At 52.7% G+C, this 19,938-nt stretch overlaps 2 protein-coding genes across 2 annotated transcripts in view; one reads left to right on the forward strand and one right to left on the reverse strand.

Annotated features, from left to right (window-relative positions):
- DDX11 (DEAD/H-box helicase 11) overlaps window positions 1-19,938 on the reverse strand; it is a 93,233-nt gene that overhangs the window by 67,744 nt on the left and 5,551 nt on the right. The window lies entirely within an intron of this gene.
- On the forward strand, window positions 9,850-18,465 carry FKBP4 (FKBP prolyl isomerase 4). Its single transcript, XM_067756127.1, has 10 exons — window positions 9,850-10,229; window positions 12,052-12,196; window positions 13,215-13,357; window positions 14,553-14,673; window positions 14,898-15,054; window positions 15,655-15,745; window positions 15,848-15,931; window positions 16,128-16,313; window positions 16,938-17,177; window positions 18,269-18,465. The coding sequence occupies exons 1-10, from the start codon at window positions 10,125-10,127 to the stop codon at window positions 18,371-18,373; spliced, it is 1,377 nt and encodes a 458-aa protein (XP_067612228.1). The 5' UTR covers window positions 9,850-10,124; the 3' UTR covers window positions 18,374-18,465.

The following is a 19,938-nucleotide window of genomic DNA, read 5'->3' on the forward strand; positions in this document are numbered from 1 at the left end:
ACTTCCCTGGTGGCACAGTGGTTGAGAATCTGCCTGCCAATGCAGGGGACACGGGTTCAATCCCTGGTCTGGGAAGATCCCACATGCCGTGGTGCAAATAAGCCCATGTGCCACAACTACTGAGCCCGTGAGCCACAACTACTGAACCCATAAGCCACAGCTACTGAGCCCGTGTGCCACAACTACTGAAGCCTACACACCTACAGCCCGAGCTCTGCGACAAGAGAAGCCACCACAATGAAAAGCCCGTGCACAGCAACGAAGAGTAGCCCCTGCTCTCCACAGCTAGGGAAGGCCCGTGCGCAGCAACGAAGACCCAACACAGCCAAAAACAATAAAATAAAATAAATAAATTTATAAACATAGGGGCTTCCCTGGTGGTGCAGTGGTTGAGAGTCCGCCTGCGGATGCAGGGGACACGGGTTCGTGCCCCGGTCCGGGAAGATCCCACATGCCGCGGAGCAGCTGGGCCCGTGAGTCATGGCCGCTGAGCCTGCGCGTCCGGGGCCTGTGCTCCGCAACGGGAGAGGCCACGACAGCGAGAGGCCCGCGTACCGCAAAAAAAAAAAAAAAAAAAAAATTATAAACATAAATAAATAAATTTATTTTTAAAAAAGACAGAACAGTAAAAAAACAAACAATCTTATCAAAAAAATGGGACAAAGATCTTGACACCTTGGGACTTCCCTGGTGGTCCAGTGAGTAAGACTCCGTGCTCCCAATGCAGGGAGCCGGGGTTCAATCCCTGGTCGGGGAACTAGGTCCCACACGCCGCAACTAAGACCCAGTGAGGCCAAAATAAATAAATATATATATTTTTTAAAAAAATATCTTGACACCTCACCGAGAAGATATACAGGTGACAAATAAGCATATGAAAAGATGCTCCACATCACATGTCATCAGGGAAAACCAAATGAAAACAGCCATGAGATACCACTACACACCCATTAGAATGGCCAAAATCCAGAACACTGACAACACCAAATGCTGACGAGGATGTGGAGCAACAGGAAGGAGATTTCCTATTTGTTGCTGGTGGGAAAATGCAAGACGAACACTTTGCAAGACAGCTCGGCAGTTTCTTACAAAACTAAACATATACTCATCATACAATCCAGCAATTATACTCCTTGGTATTTACCCAAAGGAGTCAAAAACTACGTCCACACAAAAACCTGCACACAGCTGTTTAAAACAGCTTTATTCATAATTTCCAAACTTGGAAGCAACCAAAATGTTCCGTAGTGAATGTATAAACTGTGGTACATCCAGACAACGTAATATTATTTAGCACTAAAAAGAAATGAGCTATCAAGCCGTGAGAAAACATGAAGGAACCTTAAATGCATATTACTAAGTGAAAGAAGCCAGTCTGAAAAGGCTACGTACTGTATGAGTCCAGCTACATGACATTCTGGAAAAGGCAAAACTATAGACAGTAAAAAGATCAGGGGTTTCCCAGGGTTAGCGGGGAGGAGAGGGATGAATAGGCAGAACACAGAGGATTTTTAGGACAGTAAAACTACTCTGCATGATACTATAATGATAGATACACATCATTATAAATTTGTACAAATACACAGAAAGTACCACACCAACAGTGAACCCTAATATAAACTAGGGACCTTGGGTGCCCTTGATGTGTGGAAGTAGATTCATCGATTGTAACATTGTACCACTCTGATGAGGGATGTTGTTAATGGTGTGGGGGGCGATCTATGCCTGCGTGGGGGCAGGGGGTATGTGGGAAATCTCTGTGCCTCTGCTCAGTTTTGCTTTGAACCTAAAACTGCTCTAAAAAATAAAGTCTATTAAAGAAAATCTCTAACCATAAAAAATAGATTAATAAATTGAACTCCATTAAAATTAAAATGTTCATCAAGAAATACCATTATGTGAATGGAAAAGAATATGAAAAAGAATGTACATATATGCGTAACTGAATCACTCTGCTATACAGCAGTAATTAACACAATATTGTAAATCAACTATACTTCAATTTAAAAAACATTAAAAAAAATACCATTATGTGAGTGAAAAGCCATGCCACAGACCAGAAGATTATTGCAATGTATCTGTCAAAGCAAATCTTATCTATAATATATAAAGAAATTCCACAAATTAATAACAAAAAGATAGACAATACAATTTTTTTAATAGGCCGAAAGACTTGAGTAAGTACTTCACAAATGAGGCTATATCCAGATAGCCAATAAGTATATGAAAATGTGTTCATTAACTATCAACGAATATAAATTACATAGCACTACAACCCCCTGATGGGATAAAATTAAAAGTACTGACAATACCATGTTTTGGTAAGAATGTCCAGCAACTTGGAATTCATACACTCTTGGTGGGAGTGTAACTTGACACCCTGATTCTGGAAAACTGGCAGTATTTGCTAAAGCTAAATATAAGAAAAACCCTGTGACCCAGCAGTTCCATTTATTAGGTATATACCAAACTGAAATGAGCATCTATGTCCACCGAAAGTCAGGTACAAGAATGTGCATAAGAAGCTTTATTCGTAATAGCCCCAAACTGGAAACAACTCCAATATCATCAACAGAATGGACAAGTAAACGGTGGTATATTCACACAATCGAGTATTATATAGCAAGGGAAGGTAATGAACTACTCCTATATGCAAGACAGTGGATGAATTTCACAGACGTCATGTGGAATGAAAGAAGCCGGTCACAGAAAGTATATACTGCATGATTCCTTCTGAATGATGTTCAAAAACAGACAAAACTAATCTATTGGGAGAGGTCAGAATAGCAGTTACTCTTGGGGATGGTTACTGCCCGGGAGGGGCCATGCAGGAGACTGTTGGGGTGCTGACGAGTTCTGTTTCTTGATCTGGTAGTTAGGGGGGTACATACCTATGTAAAACTTTATCAAGCTGTACATTTATTGTTGTATCTTTTTTTTTTTTTTTTTGCAGTACGCGGGCCTCTCACCGCTGTGGCCTCTCGTGTTGCGGAGCACAGGCTCCGGACGTGCAGGCTCAGCGGCCACGGCTCACGGGCCCAGCCGCTCCGCGGCATGTGGGATGGGATCTTCCCGGACTGGGGCACGAACCCGTGTCCCCTGCATCGGCAGGCGGACTCTCAACCACTGCGCCACCAGGGAAGCCCGTTATGTCTTTTTAAATTTTTTACTTAAAAATTTTTTTTTACTGGAGTATAGGTGATTTACCATGTTGTATTAGTTTCAGGGGTACAGCAAAGTGATTCGTTAGATGTATGTGTGTGTATATATATATATATATATATATATATATTCTTTTTCCAATTCTTTTCCATTATAGGTTATTACACGATATTGAGGATAGTTCCCTGTGCTATACAATAGGTTCTTTTTGGTTATCTATATAATAGTGTGTAGCTGTTAATCCCAAACTCTTAATTTATCCCTCCCACCCCCTTTCCCCTTTGGTAACCTTAAATTTGTTTTGCATGTCTGTGAGTTTATTTCTATTTTGTAGATAAGTTCATCTGTATCATTTTTTTAGATTCCACATATGTGATATCATATATTTGTCTCTGTCTGACTTACCTCACTTAGTATGATAATCTCTAGGTCCATCCATGTTGCTGCAAGTGACATTATTTCACTCGTGATGTTATATCTTTTTAAAAAATAAACAAATAAGATATTATCCATTTTCAAGAGCTTCCTCAAGCTCTGGGTCTCTGTGAGGCCTTCCCAGAACACTTTCCCCGCCACACACCCGACCGCCCTGCACTTTGAAGCAGACCGACAGCCGCAGTCTCTCCTTTGCTCTCACTTCTCCGTGTCTATGCCATAAGGGGCTACGACAGCCTCACAGACGACGCACCCACAGTCCCTCGGGCTGACCCGGCGCCCTCGCAGGTGCTCAATCAATATGCCTCTTCTTCGTAGATAAAAATGAACCCGGTACGTTTGATCAAGCTCGGTCTTAACCAAAATCGCGGTTCAAACATCAGGTCACGTGCCCATACGCCGGATTCCAGGGGGCGGAGAAGGCGAGAAGCGGGGAGGGGGTGGGAGGGGACGGGGGGTGAACACCGAGAGCAGTACGTATAAAAGCTCCCAAAGAGCCGGCCGCTGATATTATCCCAATGACACAGGTACAAGCAAAAACTAAGGTGCAAAGAGTTGGGCGGAAAAGCAGGCCCTGCTGCCGAGAACCGGGTGTGCGCCTGGCTGCGCGTCCCCCGCGGGCACGCGCTCTCCCCGCCGGCCGGGAAGGTGTCCTGCGCTCGGGGCGGGTGACCCGGTCACACGAGTTCTCCGAAGACCGGCCGCCGGGGAGCGTGCCTCGCTGGCCACCTCGCCGGGGCGGGGCCTTGGGCGGGCCACTGTCCTTCCGGAATTGTCCTCTTCCCGAGTCTACTGAGCCCCTCTCGCGTGCCAGGCAGCCGCTCCGGGGCCCCCAGAGGGCACCAGCGGGCACGGAGGCCGGGGCGCGCACAAGGCCCTCGGCGACCCAGCCCCGAGCCCCCAGAGAAGCCTCAGGCGCAGGCCCCGCTCCGGCTGATGAGACCGAGCTCCGTCCCTGAGTCCCCCGTCCCTCCGTCCAGGGCCGAGAGCCGCCTGCGGTCGCGTCCCTGGGGCAGGAGTTCGGGGCAGCCGCGCCCACAGCCCGGGCCTGAGCCCGGCGACCCTCGCCAGCGCGCAGGCGGCCTTGCCCACTCAACTCAGCACCTGCTCTGGGAACAAATCCGAAGCCACAGGGAGGGCTGTCACCGAGGGCAAGTGCAGTACTGCCCTACAGTCCTGAGTTCAGTACCCAGCGCGGGTGCGCTCCCGACTCTCGGCCCCAGGACCCCAAGGGACCGAGAGCCTGCGGCGAAAGCACGTCGGCCCATGCCCTATGGCCCCAGCAGCCGCCACCCACTCCGTGGCTCAAAGCCTCCCGACCCACTCAATAAACAGCTTTGCACCAACTGGCCACTTACAGGAAGTAATGGCGACAAGCATCAGTGGGCGCACATCTTGAGGACAGGGGCTGAGGGCTGTTCTCCACGGGAAAGGAAGGGGATAGCTGAGAGGTCAAGTGCTTGACCAGTGAAGCCCGTGGCAAATCCAGAGCCCCTTTAAGAAAAATAGACACCCCTTACCCCTCCACGAAGGTGTGTGAGACTCTCTCTGTCTGGTCTGTGCAGGAATCTGGATGAGTACTCCCACCCTGGCTAGGGCTTCCAGAAACCCAGGAGGAAATTAAAGCTGAGGCAGTCAGCCCAAGGAAATACCAGAATAGTTCCCCTGGAGGAGACTGATCTGGAGAGAAGGGCTGCTGAGCAACCCACCTGCAGGGCCCACGGGAAGGGGTAAACTCAGAGGTGCTCTAAGTACACGTTTTGGCTAAATGCTGAAACGGTAAATGTTAAAGTCAATATTTGACTAAAGCTTGATGTTACCAACTCAGAAGGGACTTCTGGGATACAAGAGTAAATCTGAACTTTCATACAAGTTTTTTTTTATTATTATTACAATTTAATCGTTTACAAATATCAGCAGACCACTTAACAGAAGTTTGATATTATACTGAAGGAACAATAATTTCTTAATGTCTCAGTAGTAAGAGCTGCTGGGTTGTTCCTGAGGTCACTGCAGAGCACGATTTATTTACCATATTAAATACACATTTGCTCTCCACTGAGGATGATGCAGGGCAAGATTTTTCCCAAAAGGCAATCCTACTTCTAGTTATGCTAATTAGATATGATGACCCGGACAAACATGTGATCTCTGATCACACACAAGTTTGGGGAGGCTGAAAACAATGCTGAAATAGGCGATTGGCTACTGGACCCTCCCATGAATGAGGCCAAATCCGAATTTCAGTTCATCCACAAACGCAGAAGGATGAAGACTGGGGCTACTTTTTATTGCCCCGAGGAGCAAAACAAAAATATATATTAGTCTGAAGCTGGAAATTAGACTTTATTTTTTAAAAGAAGGGAAAAACGACTTTCTTTCAGCAGGACAACCACCAAATATCCCAACCTCCTCACCCCACGGAGCTCAGATAACAGTGGAGCCCAAGGAAATATTAAGACCAAGTCTTTACCTTCACAAGGCTCCCAGACTTGCTGGAATGACAAGATATCAGAGCTAGTATATTAGATAGTCAGGTTCATCATTGAGCGTTAAAGAGAAAAAAATACAGATGTGATTTAACATCAGGAAGAAGCACTACTCTGGAAACACTGGCTCAAACCCCTGTCCAGACCACTCAGTAGCTTGCAACCTGAGCGCTGGGAACTGTGGAGTCTTCCGTTTCCATACTCCAGCAATCAACAGGCTGAGCAACTAAAACACGGCACACACACTCATTACCGCTCATCTGCTTGCTATGTGCGATGCACTGCGTTAAGTACTTCACACATAATAATTTATAATTTAATCCTGTGACATAGACACTATCATGATTCCCATCTCAGAGGTGAGGAAAACTCACCCGGTGACCCATGGTGTGTTCAGTGATGAAGCTTCAAGTCTCCACTATGTGCAGACCCCACATAGCGGTCTACTGTTTTTCAAATGCATGAAAATGGAGCTGTAATCTCTAAAATAAATAAGTAAATAAATGTTTTATGAAACGTGTAGTAGCTGTTTTGGTCAGTAGTATAGTTTGTTTTCTCAGTCCACAGACACCAAAAGTAGCAAGAAATGATGAGTGTCCTTAACATTTCTGGTGTGACATTTTTACACTCATCATATTGGTGATGTTCTAATTCTTAGGTTGGGTGGTATATTCCCAGAGTTCATTATGCTGCTGTGTTACATAACATGTGTATGTGCATGTATATACACACATACATACTCATCTCACATTCTCTTGAATTGAGTATTACATAATTATTTTAATGTTTAAGAAGATTGTCAGTCTAAGAAGGTCAAAACAGCACCTTTAAAAACAAGGGGTTTAAAACCAAGGGTCCTGGGAACGTCCCTGGTGGCACAGAAGTTAAGAATCCGCCTGCCAATGCAGGGTACATGGGTTCGATCCCTGGTCCAGGAAGATCCCATGTGCCTTGGGACAACTAAGCCCATGTGCCACACCTACTGAGCCTGCGCTCTAGAGCCCGCGAGCCACAACTACTGAGCTTGCGTGCTGCAACAAGAGAAGCCACAGCAATGAGAAGCCTGTGCACCACAACGAAAAGTAGTCCCTGCTCACCGCAACTAGAGAAAGCCCACGTGCAGCAACAGAGACCCAATACAGCCAAAAATTAAAAAAAAGGGTCTTCCTGTCTGAGGGATGGGCCTGGCGTTAGGGAGATGTACCACGTGAGTTCCCGCAGGCTCATTCTGCCAATAACAAAACTAACCACAGCACGCGTCATCTACAGAGTAAGGTGGATGATGGGGGGGGTGCTGTCTTCCTCTAGCAAAGGGGGAGTTCCGGGAGGATTGTGAATGACTGATGATACCACTGAAAAGAATTACAGTAAGGCCCCTACACACGAGCCTTCAATCTGTGAAGGTGCAGTCCCCCAACGTCAGCCAGCCGTGAGTGAAACTGCAGCTTCCTCCGTCTCCTGTTGCTGGCGACCCTTCAGCTCTACCATCTCCCACCTCCTCTCCCTCCTCCAGTCAGTAACTCTTCCTGCCTGTTCACTCAGTGCCAGCCCATGTGCCAGCAGTCGTGCTGGACTACTGTACTTTTCAAGGTACTGTACCATAAGATTAAAAATGTTTTATTTTTTTGTGTTTGTTTTTTATGTATTGTGTGAAAAGTATTATAAACCGATCACAGTACAGTACTATATAGCCGATTGTGTTAGTTGGGTACCTAGGCTAACTTGGTTGGACTTACGAACAAACTGGACTTACAAATGTGCTCTCAGAACAGAACTCGTTCGTATGTAGGGGGCTTACTGTACGTTGTTAAACATCTTTAATGGGAATACTAATTTAAACGGGCTGGGAAAGGCAGGAGGAAGAGGAGGGAAAGAACAAAACACCTGTGTATACTTTCTATATTGACTGTAAGTTTTACAATCTGAAAAATATAACATAAATAACTAGAAAAAAATTCTAGAAACAATAAGGTCCTGCTCTAGGATCCAAGAACCCAGTGCCTACTGCCCCCTCCCCACCCCCTTCCATCTCCCAGCCCCTCAACCACTCATTGACTGAATGAGCACAGCACTTCCTCCCTGGAAACCTTTCCCTCTGGTCCTTCCCCTTTCCCCTCCACAGGGTTTTCCCCTCTTACAGACCTCTGTATTCTTAGCACATTGTCCCTATCTCACCATACACACTCACCGCATTAGAATAATGACCATTATTTACCAACCACCCGTTTGAAGGTGGGCACTGGCCTAGATACCTGACATACATTCCCTCTTTGTAACCATCACAACTACCCTCATTGATAGATGTTACCATCCCCATAACCTGCCCCAAATCGGTTACCACGTGGGCGACCCAATTCCTTGCTTACTCTGAAGCATATGCTCTTTCTACTGTCAGCATGCGTTCGTGCAAAAGCAGGCACACCTTCAGTGCTCAATTAATATGTGATGACAGACTGAAAGACATACCTACACTGTTTGCTTCCAACGAAGAAAAAGACGCAGAAAAGCATTACTCCAAAGGGAACTTTCCTTTCCTATCCCAACTTGTTCTGTCAGACAATACCCAATGGCCCCAGCATCAAAAGAAACCAGCACACACACGGAGACCAGCCAAACGCAGGTGCAGGAGCCAACAGCAACATAACTGCCAAGGCAACAAGCCAGCACCTTACCCACCATCCCTGTCCCCTGGCGTTTTGGAAGGCCTTGGCACTGGTACTTTTCACCCTACTAAGGACAGTGTAGAAAAGAAATAGACAGCCTCTACTGAGTCAACCCCCCATGTCCTCTGAGGGTATCCCCAGTCAGCCAACGAGACTTAGTCAAGGGTAAACACATTTGCTGTAAATCACTGCAAGAAACAGTTTTCTCCTGCATCCCTTTCCAGCCGAGTTCCAACAGAAAAGACTACGATGAAATTCCCAGTTACGTTATGGTATTAAAATTTCATCTGCAATAGCCCTTTTGGTTGCCTACCTAAACAGGACAGTTTGCATAGCACACAGCACGGCGCCAAGCACAGAGCGAGGGCTCCAAAAAAAGTTTCTATTATTATTGGAATACAAATTCACGCAGCCGATAACTATTTGATACCACGCCTCAGGAGCTATGCCATGATGGGGTTAAGCGCTAAAGCAAAATCAAGACGCTCCCTACACGGACCTTTTTGTCAAAAGGCTATTGTTTGGGTATCTAGGCGCTGCGGTGCGTTGGCCCACCGCGCAGACGCGCTTGCCACAGGAAGTCCAGAATCACCTGGAACCCAGTATTAAGAAAATATTTCTTCCCATGGGCTTTCAGTAAGGTGGAATGGCTTCCTTCGTGAGCTGAAACAGTTTTTAGGTTTTCAGTTTTATTATTGTCGGGGAAGGCCCCTTTACCACGCGGGCCATTTCCTGCAAACGGGCAGCTCGCAGCACTTCGCCGAGCCCCAGGCGCACGCCGGCCCCGCTCCGGGGACACCCGGTCGCCTCCCCGGCCCTGCGCGCCCGGGTAACGCTCTCCGCTCGCTCTGCGTTCAGCTCGCGCGCCCAGCCAGGCGGGGAGGCCGGCCGCCCGCGTCTCGGGCCGGGGAGACGCACGCGCGGCGCCCACGTCCGGCGGCGCGGCGTCGGACGCTGCGGAGGATCGAGAAGGATCTGGAAGAATCCGGTTAGACCGGGGGGACGGGGGGGTGGGGGAGGCCGGGAGAGCGCGCCGCGGGAGCGAGGGCTGGCCCGGGAGTCCGAGGGTCCCAGGACCGGGGCGGGGCCAGGCGGCCGGCGGGAGGAACGAACCAGAAACCACCTTTCGCAGGAGCGCCCTGAGCGCCAGAGCCCGAACCGGCCGCCGTCTCTAGAAAGTTCTCCCCCCCACGTCCTTCGCGGCCGCCCGGCTCCTCCCAGCCCCTCCCTCCGCGGCGGTGGGACCAATCGCTCCCCCGGCCGCCCACGACCCACCTCCTGCGCCCGCCCGCGCCGGAGCAGAGGTGCGCGAGCCACGGCCGGCCGCCCGCACAGCCGCGCACTGACTGGCGCCCGCTGCCCGAGGAACGGCACGATGACCGCAGAGGAGACGAAGGCTGCAGAGAGCGGAGCGCAGTCGGCGCCGCTGCCCCTCGAGGGGGTGGACATCAGTCCCAAGCAGGATGAGGGAGTGCTTAAGGTAAGGGGCGGGGGCGCCCCGGGACGGCGGGGGGCGCCGAGAGCCCGTCGCCGCCGCGCTTCAGTAGCCGGCCGGGGCTCGGGGCTGGGACGGCCGCCTCTGCAGCCTCCCGGCCGGCCGTTGACCGCGGCCTGCAGCCGTGGCCGGGCGCACCGCCTTGCTGGTCGGGCCACCGGTTCGGGGCGGGAGGGCGGCCACACGCTCGGAAGGAGGAGGTCTGGGCTGAGTGCTCCCCAGTCCCCCAGGCCCGGGAGCGCAGCGCCTGCTCCGGCCGCCGCGTGCGCGGGGAGGGGCGCGCCGGGGGGGCGGGCGCGTGAGCTGCGGGGGGCCGGGCGGCGTGCACCACCCCTCTCTGCGACCCGGGACCTCGCGGCCGGCTCCTTCCCTGCCGCCGCCGCCACCGCCACCGGGGAGCCCCCCCGGCCGCCTGCGCCTCGGGGGTGCGGAGCTCGCCGACCCTGGCAGTTAAACATTAGCCAGGACGCGAAGCGGGTCCTAGGAGTTATTTCCTGGCCTGCCGGCCTTTGTGCGACTTGGCGCGCGGACCCGGCGCCCTCCGCCTTCTCGTCACCCCTTTTCTAAAGGCTGGGACCCGGCTAGGTCACCCGCTCGGCCATGCTGTCCCCCTCCCCCCCGCCCCGCTGCATGCCGGGACCTGTAGTTCACCCCCCCTCCCCGGGCCTTCCTGAGCGCGGGGTGCGGGGCTGGGAGGAGGTGCTTTGCTTGGGCGCCCGAAACCGTGTTACCGCCCAAGGAGCCAGGGGAGGGATCTGGGACCCAGGCAGCGGGGCATCTTGACCCACGTCAGGACAGCCGGCCGCGGTTCGGAGCTGCTTCTGCGCTGTCCAGGATAGCGAAATCCTAGCCCGGATTCGTGCCGAGTCCTCACCCAGCGTCTCCCCTCCTGGCTTCCCACTGCTCAGCCCCACGTGCGCGTGTGCCCTGGGCGAGCTCGAGACCTCGGGGCGCTCTTAGCTGGTGCAGAACGCACCTGGCTGTTCTCCCAGTGGGGACGCGGCTTCCCGGGAGACTCTTTCTCTTTGATTCTCCATTCCTTCCCCTTTCCTTTTCTATTGCTATTTAAGTCCACATCCATTCCATCGTGGAAGCTTTCCCTTAGAGGGTGACCACACACGTACCAGGGAGCCCACAGAGCCACCAAATTTTATAAATGGTGAAGAAGAGAAGCAAGAGTCTTAGAAGTTCCTGGGCAATGCTCTAGCCCCGAAACCAAGGACTTCAGTAGCCTGCTAGTCACGAATGCTCAATTCCCAAGTCAGAGCTTAGGGCCTGGTTGCGCGCCCGGGCTCACCTGTGACCTGCTGATTGCTTTTTTACCTCTCCCGGACTGCTCCTGTTCTTTTCGTTATTCATATTTCTCTTTTCTCTCTAAACTAGATCCTGAGCTGATGACTGATGTTTAGGAAGAATGAGGAAACGTAGCATAAATACTTTTCCCTTTGCTGCTGATAGTTATTCAGTCTTTCACCGGTTTAGTCCTGTAACAGCTCTGATAGGGATTGTGGTTACTACTTTACAAGTAAGGTCTGGAGAGTGAAAGTGACTTGTACAAGGGCATACGGCAAAAACTTGAACTCAGGTGTTGTTTTATCTCCAGTGTTTCACACCGAGTCACGTCGTAGTGGAAGACAGGGAGGTCAGTTGGTTCTGACCAAGCTCCACAGCAGTCATTTGATGATGGGCTCGTCGAGTTACTTACAAGGAGGCAGAAGAGTCTGTTTACGTTCTGGTCAGAGGCGTGCGGGTAGTCGTGGTGCCTCTGCGTCCATGCCCAGGTGCTCACCTTCTCCCCTTCCTCCAGGTCATCAAGCGAGAGGGCACAGGCACGGAGATGCCCATGATCGGGGACCGAGTCTCTGTCCACTACACGGGCTGGCTGATGGATGGCACCAAGTTTGACTCCAGCCTGGACCGCGAGGACAGATTCTCCTTCGACCTGGGGAAAGGTGGGCATGGTTAGCGGGCTGGTGGGATCGGGGTGTGTGAGCTGTCACAAGCAGAAACAGTATTCTCAGGAGTTCAAAAAGGAAGGCTTTGTTACAATCTTAATTTTTTCTTTTTTTTTGTTTCCACTGTCCTGAAACTATGTTGATTTTTTTAAATTTTTATTTATTTCCTTGTTGCGTCAGATCTTAGTTGTGGCAGGCAGGCTCCTTAGTTGCAGCTCACCGGCTCCTTAGTTGTGGCATGCAAACTCTTAGTTGCGACATGCATGTGGGATCTAGTTCGAGGACCAGGGATCGAACCCAGGCCCCCTGAATTGGGAGCGCCGAGTCTTAACCACTGCGCCACCAGGGAGGTCCTGGAACTGTATTGATTTTTCTCTCTCATTCCCCTGATCACCTCTGAACGCCTTGCTTCCTCTTCAAGGATGGACTGCCTTGTTTTCTTGAACCCCTTTGTTCCAGAGTTGAGTGGTTTGTTTTTGTTTTTTTTTTTTAAAGTGGTCTGCAAGCAGGTTTTCTACCTTCCGGGTCCCATTTCTAAAGAGTGTCCAGCTTCCCCTTGGGCAGGGGACAGTAAGTCTCTGAGGCCACTGTTTGAACTCAGAGTCAGATCCCTGCCAAGGAGAACCTGTTTGTTTTCTTTTCTTTCTTCCTTTTTTTTTAATTTATTTATTTATTTATTTTTCATCGTGTTGGGTCTTTGTTGCTGCGCACGGGATTTCTCTAGTTGCGGCGAGCGGGGGCTACTCTTCGTTGGGGTGTGTGTGCTTCTCGTTGTGGTGGCTTCTCTTGTTGCAAAGCACAGGCTTCAGTAGTTGTGGCACGTGGGCTCAGTAGTTGTGTCTCGTGGGCTCTAGAGCGCAGGCTCAGTAATTGTGGTACACGGGCTTAGTTGCTCCGCGACATGTGGGATCTTCCTGGACCAGGGCTCGAACCCGTGTCCCCTGCATTGGCAGACGGATTCTTAACCACTACGCCACCAGAGGAGTCTCGATCTATTTGTTTTCTGTACCTACAGGGGAGGTCATCAAGGCTTGGGATATTGCTGTAGCGACCATGAAGGTGGGGGAAGTGTGCCACATCACCTGCAAGCCAGAATACGCCTACGGTTCGGCGGGCAGCCCTCCCAAGATCCCTCCCAACGCCACGCTTGTGTTCGAGGTGAGTGGCCACAGAGAGCAAGGCAAAGAGCCAGCCTTGTCTCAGCCCAGGGCCTGGCTGCCCTCCAGCGCTTCCTGCCTCTCGGAGACAATGTAGCGAAGGCTGAGGGCCTGCCCTCGGGGGAAGGGGAGGAATGGAGAGAGCGGCTAGCTTTGCCATGCATGTAACCTGCTGCTGCCAGAAAGTGGTCAGTGATGAGGGCTCAGGTGGGAAGAGGTAGCCACGCACCCCTTTTCAGCCTTGAAGCAGCAGGGTGAGGGCTTGAGGCCTGTTTATCTCTGGGGCGGTGCCCAGAGGCGATGGGTCCTAACTGAAAGGAATCAGGAGGTCATTATCTACATAGAGTGGTGACTGACAGCAGAGAATATCGGAGCTCCGGAGCTCCGGAGATGAAAGGAGGGGAGAGATGCCCGCCGCGTGGGTCGGGAGATGATAGGAGGGGAGAGACGCCCGCCGCGTGGGTCGGGGGACGATAGGAGGGGAGAGACGCCCGCCGCGTGGGTCGGGGGACGATAGGAGGGGAGAGACGCCCGCCGCGTGGGTCGGGGGACGATAGGAGGGGAGAGACGCCCGCCGCGTGGGTCGGGGGACGATAGGAGGGGAGAGACGCCCGCCGCGTGGGTCGGGGGACGATAGGAGGGGAGAGATGCCCGCTGTGTGGGGCGGGGGATGATAGGAGGGGAGAGACGCCCGCCGCGTGGGTCGGGGGACGATAGGAGGGGAGAGATGCCCGCTGTGTGGGGCGGGGGATGATAGGAGGGGAGAGATGCCTGCTGCGTGGGGCGGGGAGGAGAACCTTTGCCGAGGAGCTGGAACGTGACAGTGTTCACACTTGAAGGTGGTTGAGCCCCACCGCGTGGATGCCGGGAGAACGTTGGGAAGGCTGGTGAGAGGCGTTGGGTGGCTGCTGACGCCCGTCGGGCCGAGCTTGTCCAGTAGCTGGGTTGGGGCTGTCTGGAGAGCACACTGTTACGGGAGTAGCGAGCGCACAGAGTGATCTCCTGAGGTGGAGTGAAGCCCTGCGGCCTGCCCGCGTCTGCCTAAGCTGAGCCAGGGCAGCTCCCGGGAACCTCGCAGAACTGCCACTTGGGCCACTCCCGCTGTCGCTGCCCTCGTGGTCAGACCTGCTCTGGCATTTACTAGGGACTCTTCCGAGCGAGAGAGGAGCTGTGACCCCTTGCACCCTGTCCCACAGGTGGAGTTGTTTGAGTTCAAGGGAGAGGACCTGACGGACGAAGAAGACGGCGGGATCATCAGGAGAATCCGGGCTCGGGGGGAAGGCCACGCCAAGCCCAACGACGGCGCCCTCGTGGAGGGTGAGGCGGGGCAGGGGGGGTTTCGGTCGGGTTCTGGTGTGCACGCCCCGGGTCGCCTGTCCTTGTAGTGCCCTCCTCTGTGAAGCGAGGGGCTGAACCACATCCTCCTGACACTCCTGCACGTGTGAGAAGGCCGAAGGGCGTTTGGGGAGCAGGAAGTGACGAGGCAATGGGGGCGGCTGTGGCGGCATCCTTCCTCAGTCTCCTGCCTGCTTTCACGCCAGTTGCGCTGGAAGGGTACTACAAGGACCAGATCTTTGACCGCCGGGAGCTCCGCTTTGAGGTCGGCGAGGGGGAGAGCGTGGATCTGCCTTGTGGGCTGGAGAAAGCCATTCAGCGCATGGAAAAAGGAGAACATTCCATCGTGTATCTCAGGCCCAGGTGAGGTACACTTTGGCCCAGGTGTGGCAGTCTGTAGAGCAGGTGGGTGGGCCAAGGTCAGATCTACTCGTCCACACTGAGTTGTGTAACCGGCCCTTTGTGCGCCTCCCCTGCGTGCGGTCACTGGGCTCTGGGCACCCTGCACGCACGCCATCACGATCTCCTTGAATCCAAACCTGATGTTTTCAGTCGTGCTGCTACAGCTTCCCTTTTCTAGTGACATCAAGATTTTCATCTTCTGTTCATTCAGTCATTAACTGTATTTACTGAAACACACCTACTGTGTGCCAGACACAGTGCTGAAAATCCTTAGTTATTCAGAGACACTGTTGCCACCTTCTAGTGACTCATTGCTCTGTGGGCTACCATTTAAATTAGTAATCGTGCCTGTGTGTCATGTGAGTTATTAGAAAGATTTGTAACATGCTAAGTGAGAGCCCAAGGAATTGTGTGAAGGGGTCAGGGAAGGTTTTGCCAAGCAGGAAACATCTGAACCAAGACCGAAGCGATGAGGAGGTACTTTGCAGGAAACAGGAAGCCCTTTCAGTGTGGAGCAGGTTAAGTGCTGCCGAGATGACCTAGCGTTTTCCTGCCCCACAGCTATGCTTTTGGCAGCGTTGGGAAGGAAAAGTTCCAGATCCCACCAAATGCTGAGCTGAAGTATGAAGTACAGCTCAAGAGTTTTGAGAAGGTGAGTTTGTTCAAGGTCTTCCCTACCCTGAAGTCAGATCCCACCCTGGACGTGACTCCCTGGGGTGGCTGACAACTTTGTTTCTCCCTTGGGGTACGGCAGGCCAAGGAGTCCTGGGAGATGAGTTCAGAGGAGAAGCTGGAGCAGAGCACTATAGTGAAGGAGCGGGGCACCATGTACTTCAAGGTGAGCCTGCCGCGTGGCCCTGAGCACGCTCCCGAGGACCTGTCCCCAAGTGGACCCAAGCCGCCTGGTCAGGCCGGCGGTAGGGGTTGGGCGGGGCGGGGCTTTCTCACGCCTGTGGGCCACCGGTGTCCACAGGGTACGACAGCTGGGGGCCACCGAAGCTGTGCCGGGTGCCTGAGCCTCCCTCCCGTTCCAGGAAGGCAAGTACAAGCAGGCTCTGCTGCAGTACAAGAAGATTGTGTCCTGGCTGGAATTCGAGTCGAGTTTCTCTAACGAGGACGCACAGAAGGCGCAGGCCCTTCGGCTGGCCTCCCACCTCAACCTGGCCATGTGTCACCTGAAGCTGCAAGCCTTCTCAGCTGCCATTGAGAACTGCAATAAGGTGAGAGAGCGAGGGCAGTGTTCACGGGCAGGCTTGGGCGAGCTGCCGGCGTGTCTGGAACTTGCCCGCAGTGACTAGGGCAGAGGTAGCAGGACGGAGCCGTGGGGCTCTCAGGTGCTGGGCCCAGAGGCAGGGCTGTGGGAAGCAAGTGGTTTGGCCTTAGTGGTCGGAGGCAGTGGCGCAGCGGTGGGCAGAAACACTGGATGGAAGGACTGGCTCCGTGTTCTCTCCTCCCCGGCTCTTTGCCTCTCCCTCCTATGCACCCACTTTAGTCTAAAGAGATGGACTTCCCTGGCGGTCCAATGGTTAAGACTGTGCTTCCGCTGCAGGGGGCACAGGTTCCATCCCTGATCGGGGGACTAAGCCACATGGCACGGCCAAAAAAAAAAAAAGAGCGTGGAAATGTCACAGGTTCTTCTCTTTCATCTAAAGACCTGTCTTCCCTGTCTGTCTCTTGGACTAAACGAGGTGCCTTCCTAGCCCTTGGTCCTTTCCGTGTGGTGCCCAAGGCTCGTTCTTCCTGGGGTGGGGCCTCATCCCGCTGAGGGCTGCCTCGGGAACCAGTGCTGGCCAGAGAAGCTGCAGGATCTGAGGTCTTGCTGCTGTGTGCTCCCTGTGTCTCAGGCCCTGGAACTGGACAGCAACAACGAGAAGGGCCTTTTCCGCCGGGGAGAGGCCCACCTGGCGGTGAACGACTTTGACTTGGCACGGGCTGATTTCCAGAAGCTCCTGCAGCTCTACCCCAGCAATAAAGCAGCCAAGGCCCAGCTGGCTATCTGCCAGCAGCGGATCCGCAAGCAGCTCGAGCGGGAGAAGAAGCTCTACGCCAACATGTTTGAGAGGCTGGCTGGGGAGGAGAGCAAGGTGAGGCTGGGGACGGGAGCGGTTAGGGGGGACAGGGACAGAGGCATCCCTTCGTCCCCAGCACAGCCCGGGCGGGCCCTTTGGGCCTGTGCCGACCCTGGAAGCCTGGAGCAGCAGCCCGGGTCTCCTCCCCACCCCGTCTGGCCCCCTGTGTCAGGAGTTGGCTACTCTGATGGTCTTTCCAGCCTACGTTCTCTGCCTGTTTAAAACTCAGGTTTCAGAAACTGAGGTTTAAATAGGTAACACACGTACATGGTTAAATTCAGACTGCACAGGTGTAGTGGAAAGGCTCCCTCCCCCACCCAGTGTGCTGGCGGGACAGACAGTGATCCCTGGCGACAGGCAGCGGGCTCTGCCTGCCGCTTTGTGCGTCGTGCTCTCTTCATACCTGGAAGCTTATTTTACATCAGCGTGTGAAGGAGCTTCACGTTCGCTCTTAGGCTCACGCAGTCTTCCACTGTGTGGATGCACCGTATCTTCCTTACCCAGGTCCCTAGCTCTTAGTCTCCCAGTGTTCTAAACCTGCACTAATAGAAATAGAATGCAAATTATATTTGGAATTTAAAATTTTCTAATAGCTGTGTTTTAAAAAAAATAAAATAGGTGAAATTAATTTTAATATTTCATTCACCCAAGGTATCTGAATATTGCAACGTGTAATCTTTTTAATTGCATTTTTTTCAGATTAAGCCTTCAAAATCCAATGTGTATTTTATACTTAAATTGTTTTGAACCATCTGTATTTAAAGTGTTCAGTAGGCACATATGGTAGTAGCTGCTGTGGACAAGTAGACTTTTATACAGTGTTGCCATCAAGTAAATTCATTAATTTTGTACATGAGCAGGTGTATCTTTAAGTCGTACATGGAAAGGGAATTGCTGTGTCCCTATAATTCTGTTAGCAGTTAGTATTTTTTTATTAACTTGGGCACGAGTATTTCTGGGTACAGACGACACCTGGTGTCAGTGTGTGCTAGGTGATCACTTGGGTGCAGGCAGGTGAGAGTGGGGATGTGGGTAAGAGTCACCTTTACCGTCAGGGGGCAAATGAGAACTGGAATTCACCCCCTTCCCCCTCTCCCTTCTCGCAGGCCAAGGCCACGGCTGCGGGAAACCAGCCCGCTGACATGGAGATGAAGGACGAGCAGAAGAACGATATGGCAGGGGGCCAGCCTCAGGTGGAGGCGGAAGCTTAGCCCCGCCCAGCCCTGCTCCCGGCTGCCTGCCCCCTCCTCCCTACCCTCCTCCACCCTGTTAGTTTTGTAAAAACTGAAGAACTTTGAGTGAATTAGACCTTTATTTTTCTATCGGGTTCGATGGTGGCTTTGGGGGAAGGGGGAAAGGAGCAGGCTGGGGGATTGAGGTCGGGGGGGTCATTTTAGGTGGTGTCACCCCCTTCCCTTCCCCCATTCCACGTGAACGAATGTCCCTCCACACACACACTCACGAGAACGTTATTTATTTTGCTTCCTCTGTCTTCTCTGTCTTTCAGGTGGTAGAAGGGGGCATGCGGTAGGGATGTGAGGTCTGATGAGAAGGCGGGGTGGAGGGGGGACCCCTGGACAGCCCCTTCCCCCCCAGTTCCTCCTCGCGGATGTGGGTGCTAGGGGCATGGGAAGCACTGCTGTGCCCGTTACTCTCTCCTTTCCTCGCCCCAGGTGGTGTGGCTGGTGTGGTGACCACCCCTGTGCCCCCTCCCGTCAGTGTCCCTCCTCAGCCAGGCGTGTCCCACCCCCTCAGCCTCTTCCCTGCACTTGCTGAAGGTACAGGCTCGCCTCAAGTTCTGTGCTTGAGCAATAAAGTGGAAACAATAAAACCTGGGTGTTGGGCAGCCCTTTGTGTTTGGCCTCGGAGTGGGGGGCGTGGGCGGCTACACCAGGGGGCAGAACTAAGAGAGTCGCCCACCCCGAGCAGGGCCTCCTGCGCACCACACGGGCTGTAGCGGGGCCTGTGCTCAAAGCCTGCCCGTGGGTCCCCCACACTCCACCCCCCAGCAGCCTGGCAGGTTTTTCTTCCCTGGCACTTGGGAAGAGGAAGATATGTAAACATCTAAACTACATTGGGACCAAGCGGCTGAGCTTGCTTTGAGGTTATATTTGTCTACTTCTGCCCAACCGATCCAGTGGCAAGTTCAAGCTGTCTTGGTTTCCTAACAGTGAGACCCCTGGTGTGACCCACGCCTGTTGCCCTTTACACAAGGGAAGAGGGAAGAACAGTCGTCAAGCCCGGCAGCACCAGCAGCCCCTCAGGCCCACTGTCCAGCTTGCGCCTTGGCCTTAGTGGGGACAAGCTTATGCTTTTTCCTCACCGCGCTTTGACCCCTGGCTTCTATAGCATTCTGGGGCCCTGGGAGAGAAGCCAAGGGGCGTGAGTGAATCACGCTGAGCCTCGGATGGTCTTGACTGCCGGCCAGAGCCTGTGTCTGCCCTTCTCCCTCGTCTGTGGGGGCTGTCTAGTCCTTTCTGCTCGGTGATACGGTTAGCCTGCCCACCACATGCCTGTACAGTTCCTTCCAGAAGAAATTTCTCTATACTTCACTGGAAGATGAATTTCTGTGGAAAAAGTTCAAGTCGTACAGCATGGCTGGTGCTAGAGCCAGGACTAAAATTTGGGTGTTCTTTTCTCCCAGTGCCACTGCTTGCTCTCTGCTGGGTTCACATCATAGCCCTGGGCTTAGGGTTTGTGTCTGGGTCTCTTTGGTACTTCAGGATTAGACTTGCCCCTGCAGCCCATGATAATAGCTAACCCTCACTGAGCACTT

Source organism: Pseudorca crassidens, chromosome 11 (assembly GCF_039906515.1).
Source record: "Pseudorca crassidens isolate mPseCra1 chromosome 11, mPseCra1.hap1, whole genome shotgun sequence".
Taxonomy (NCBI): Eukaryota; Metazoa; Chordata; class Mammalia; order Artiodactyla; family Delphinidae; genus Pseudorca; species Pseudorca crassidens.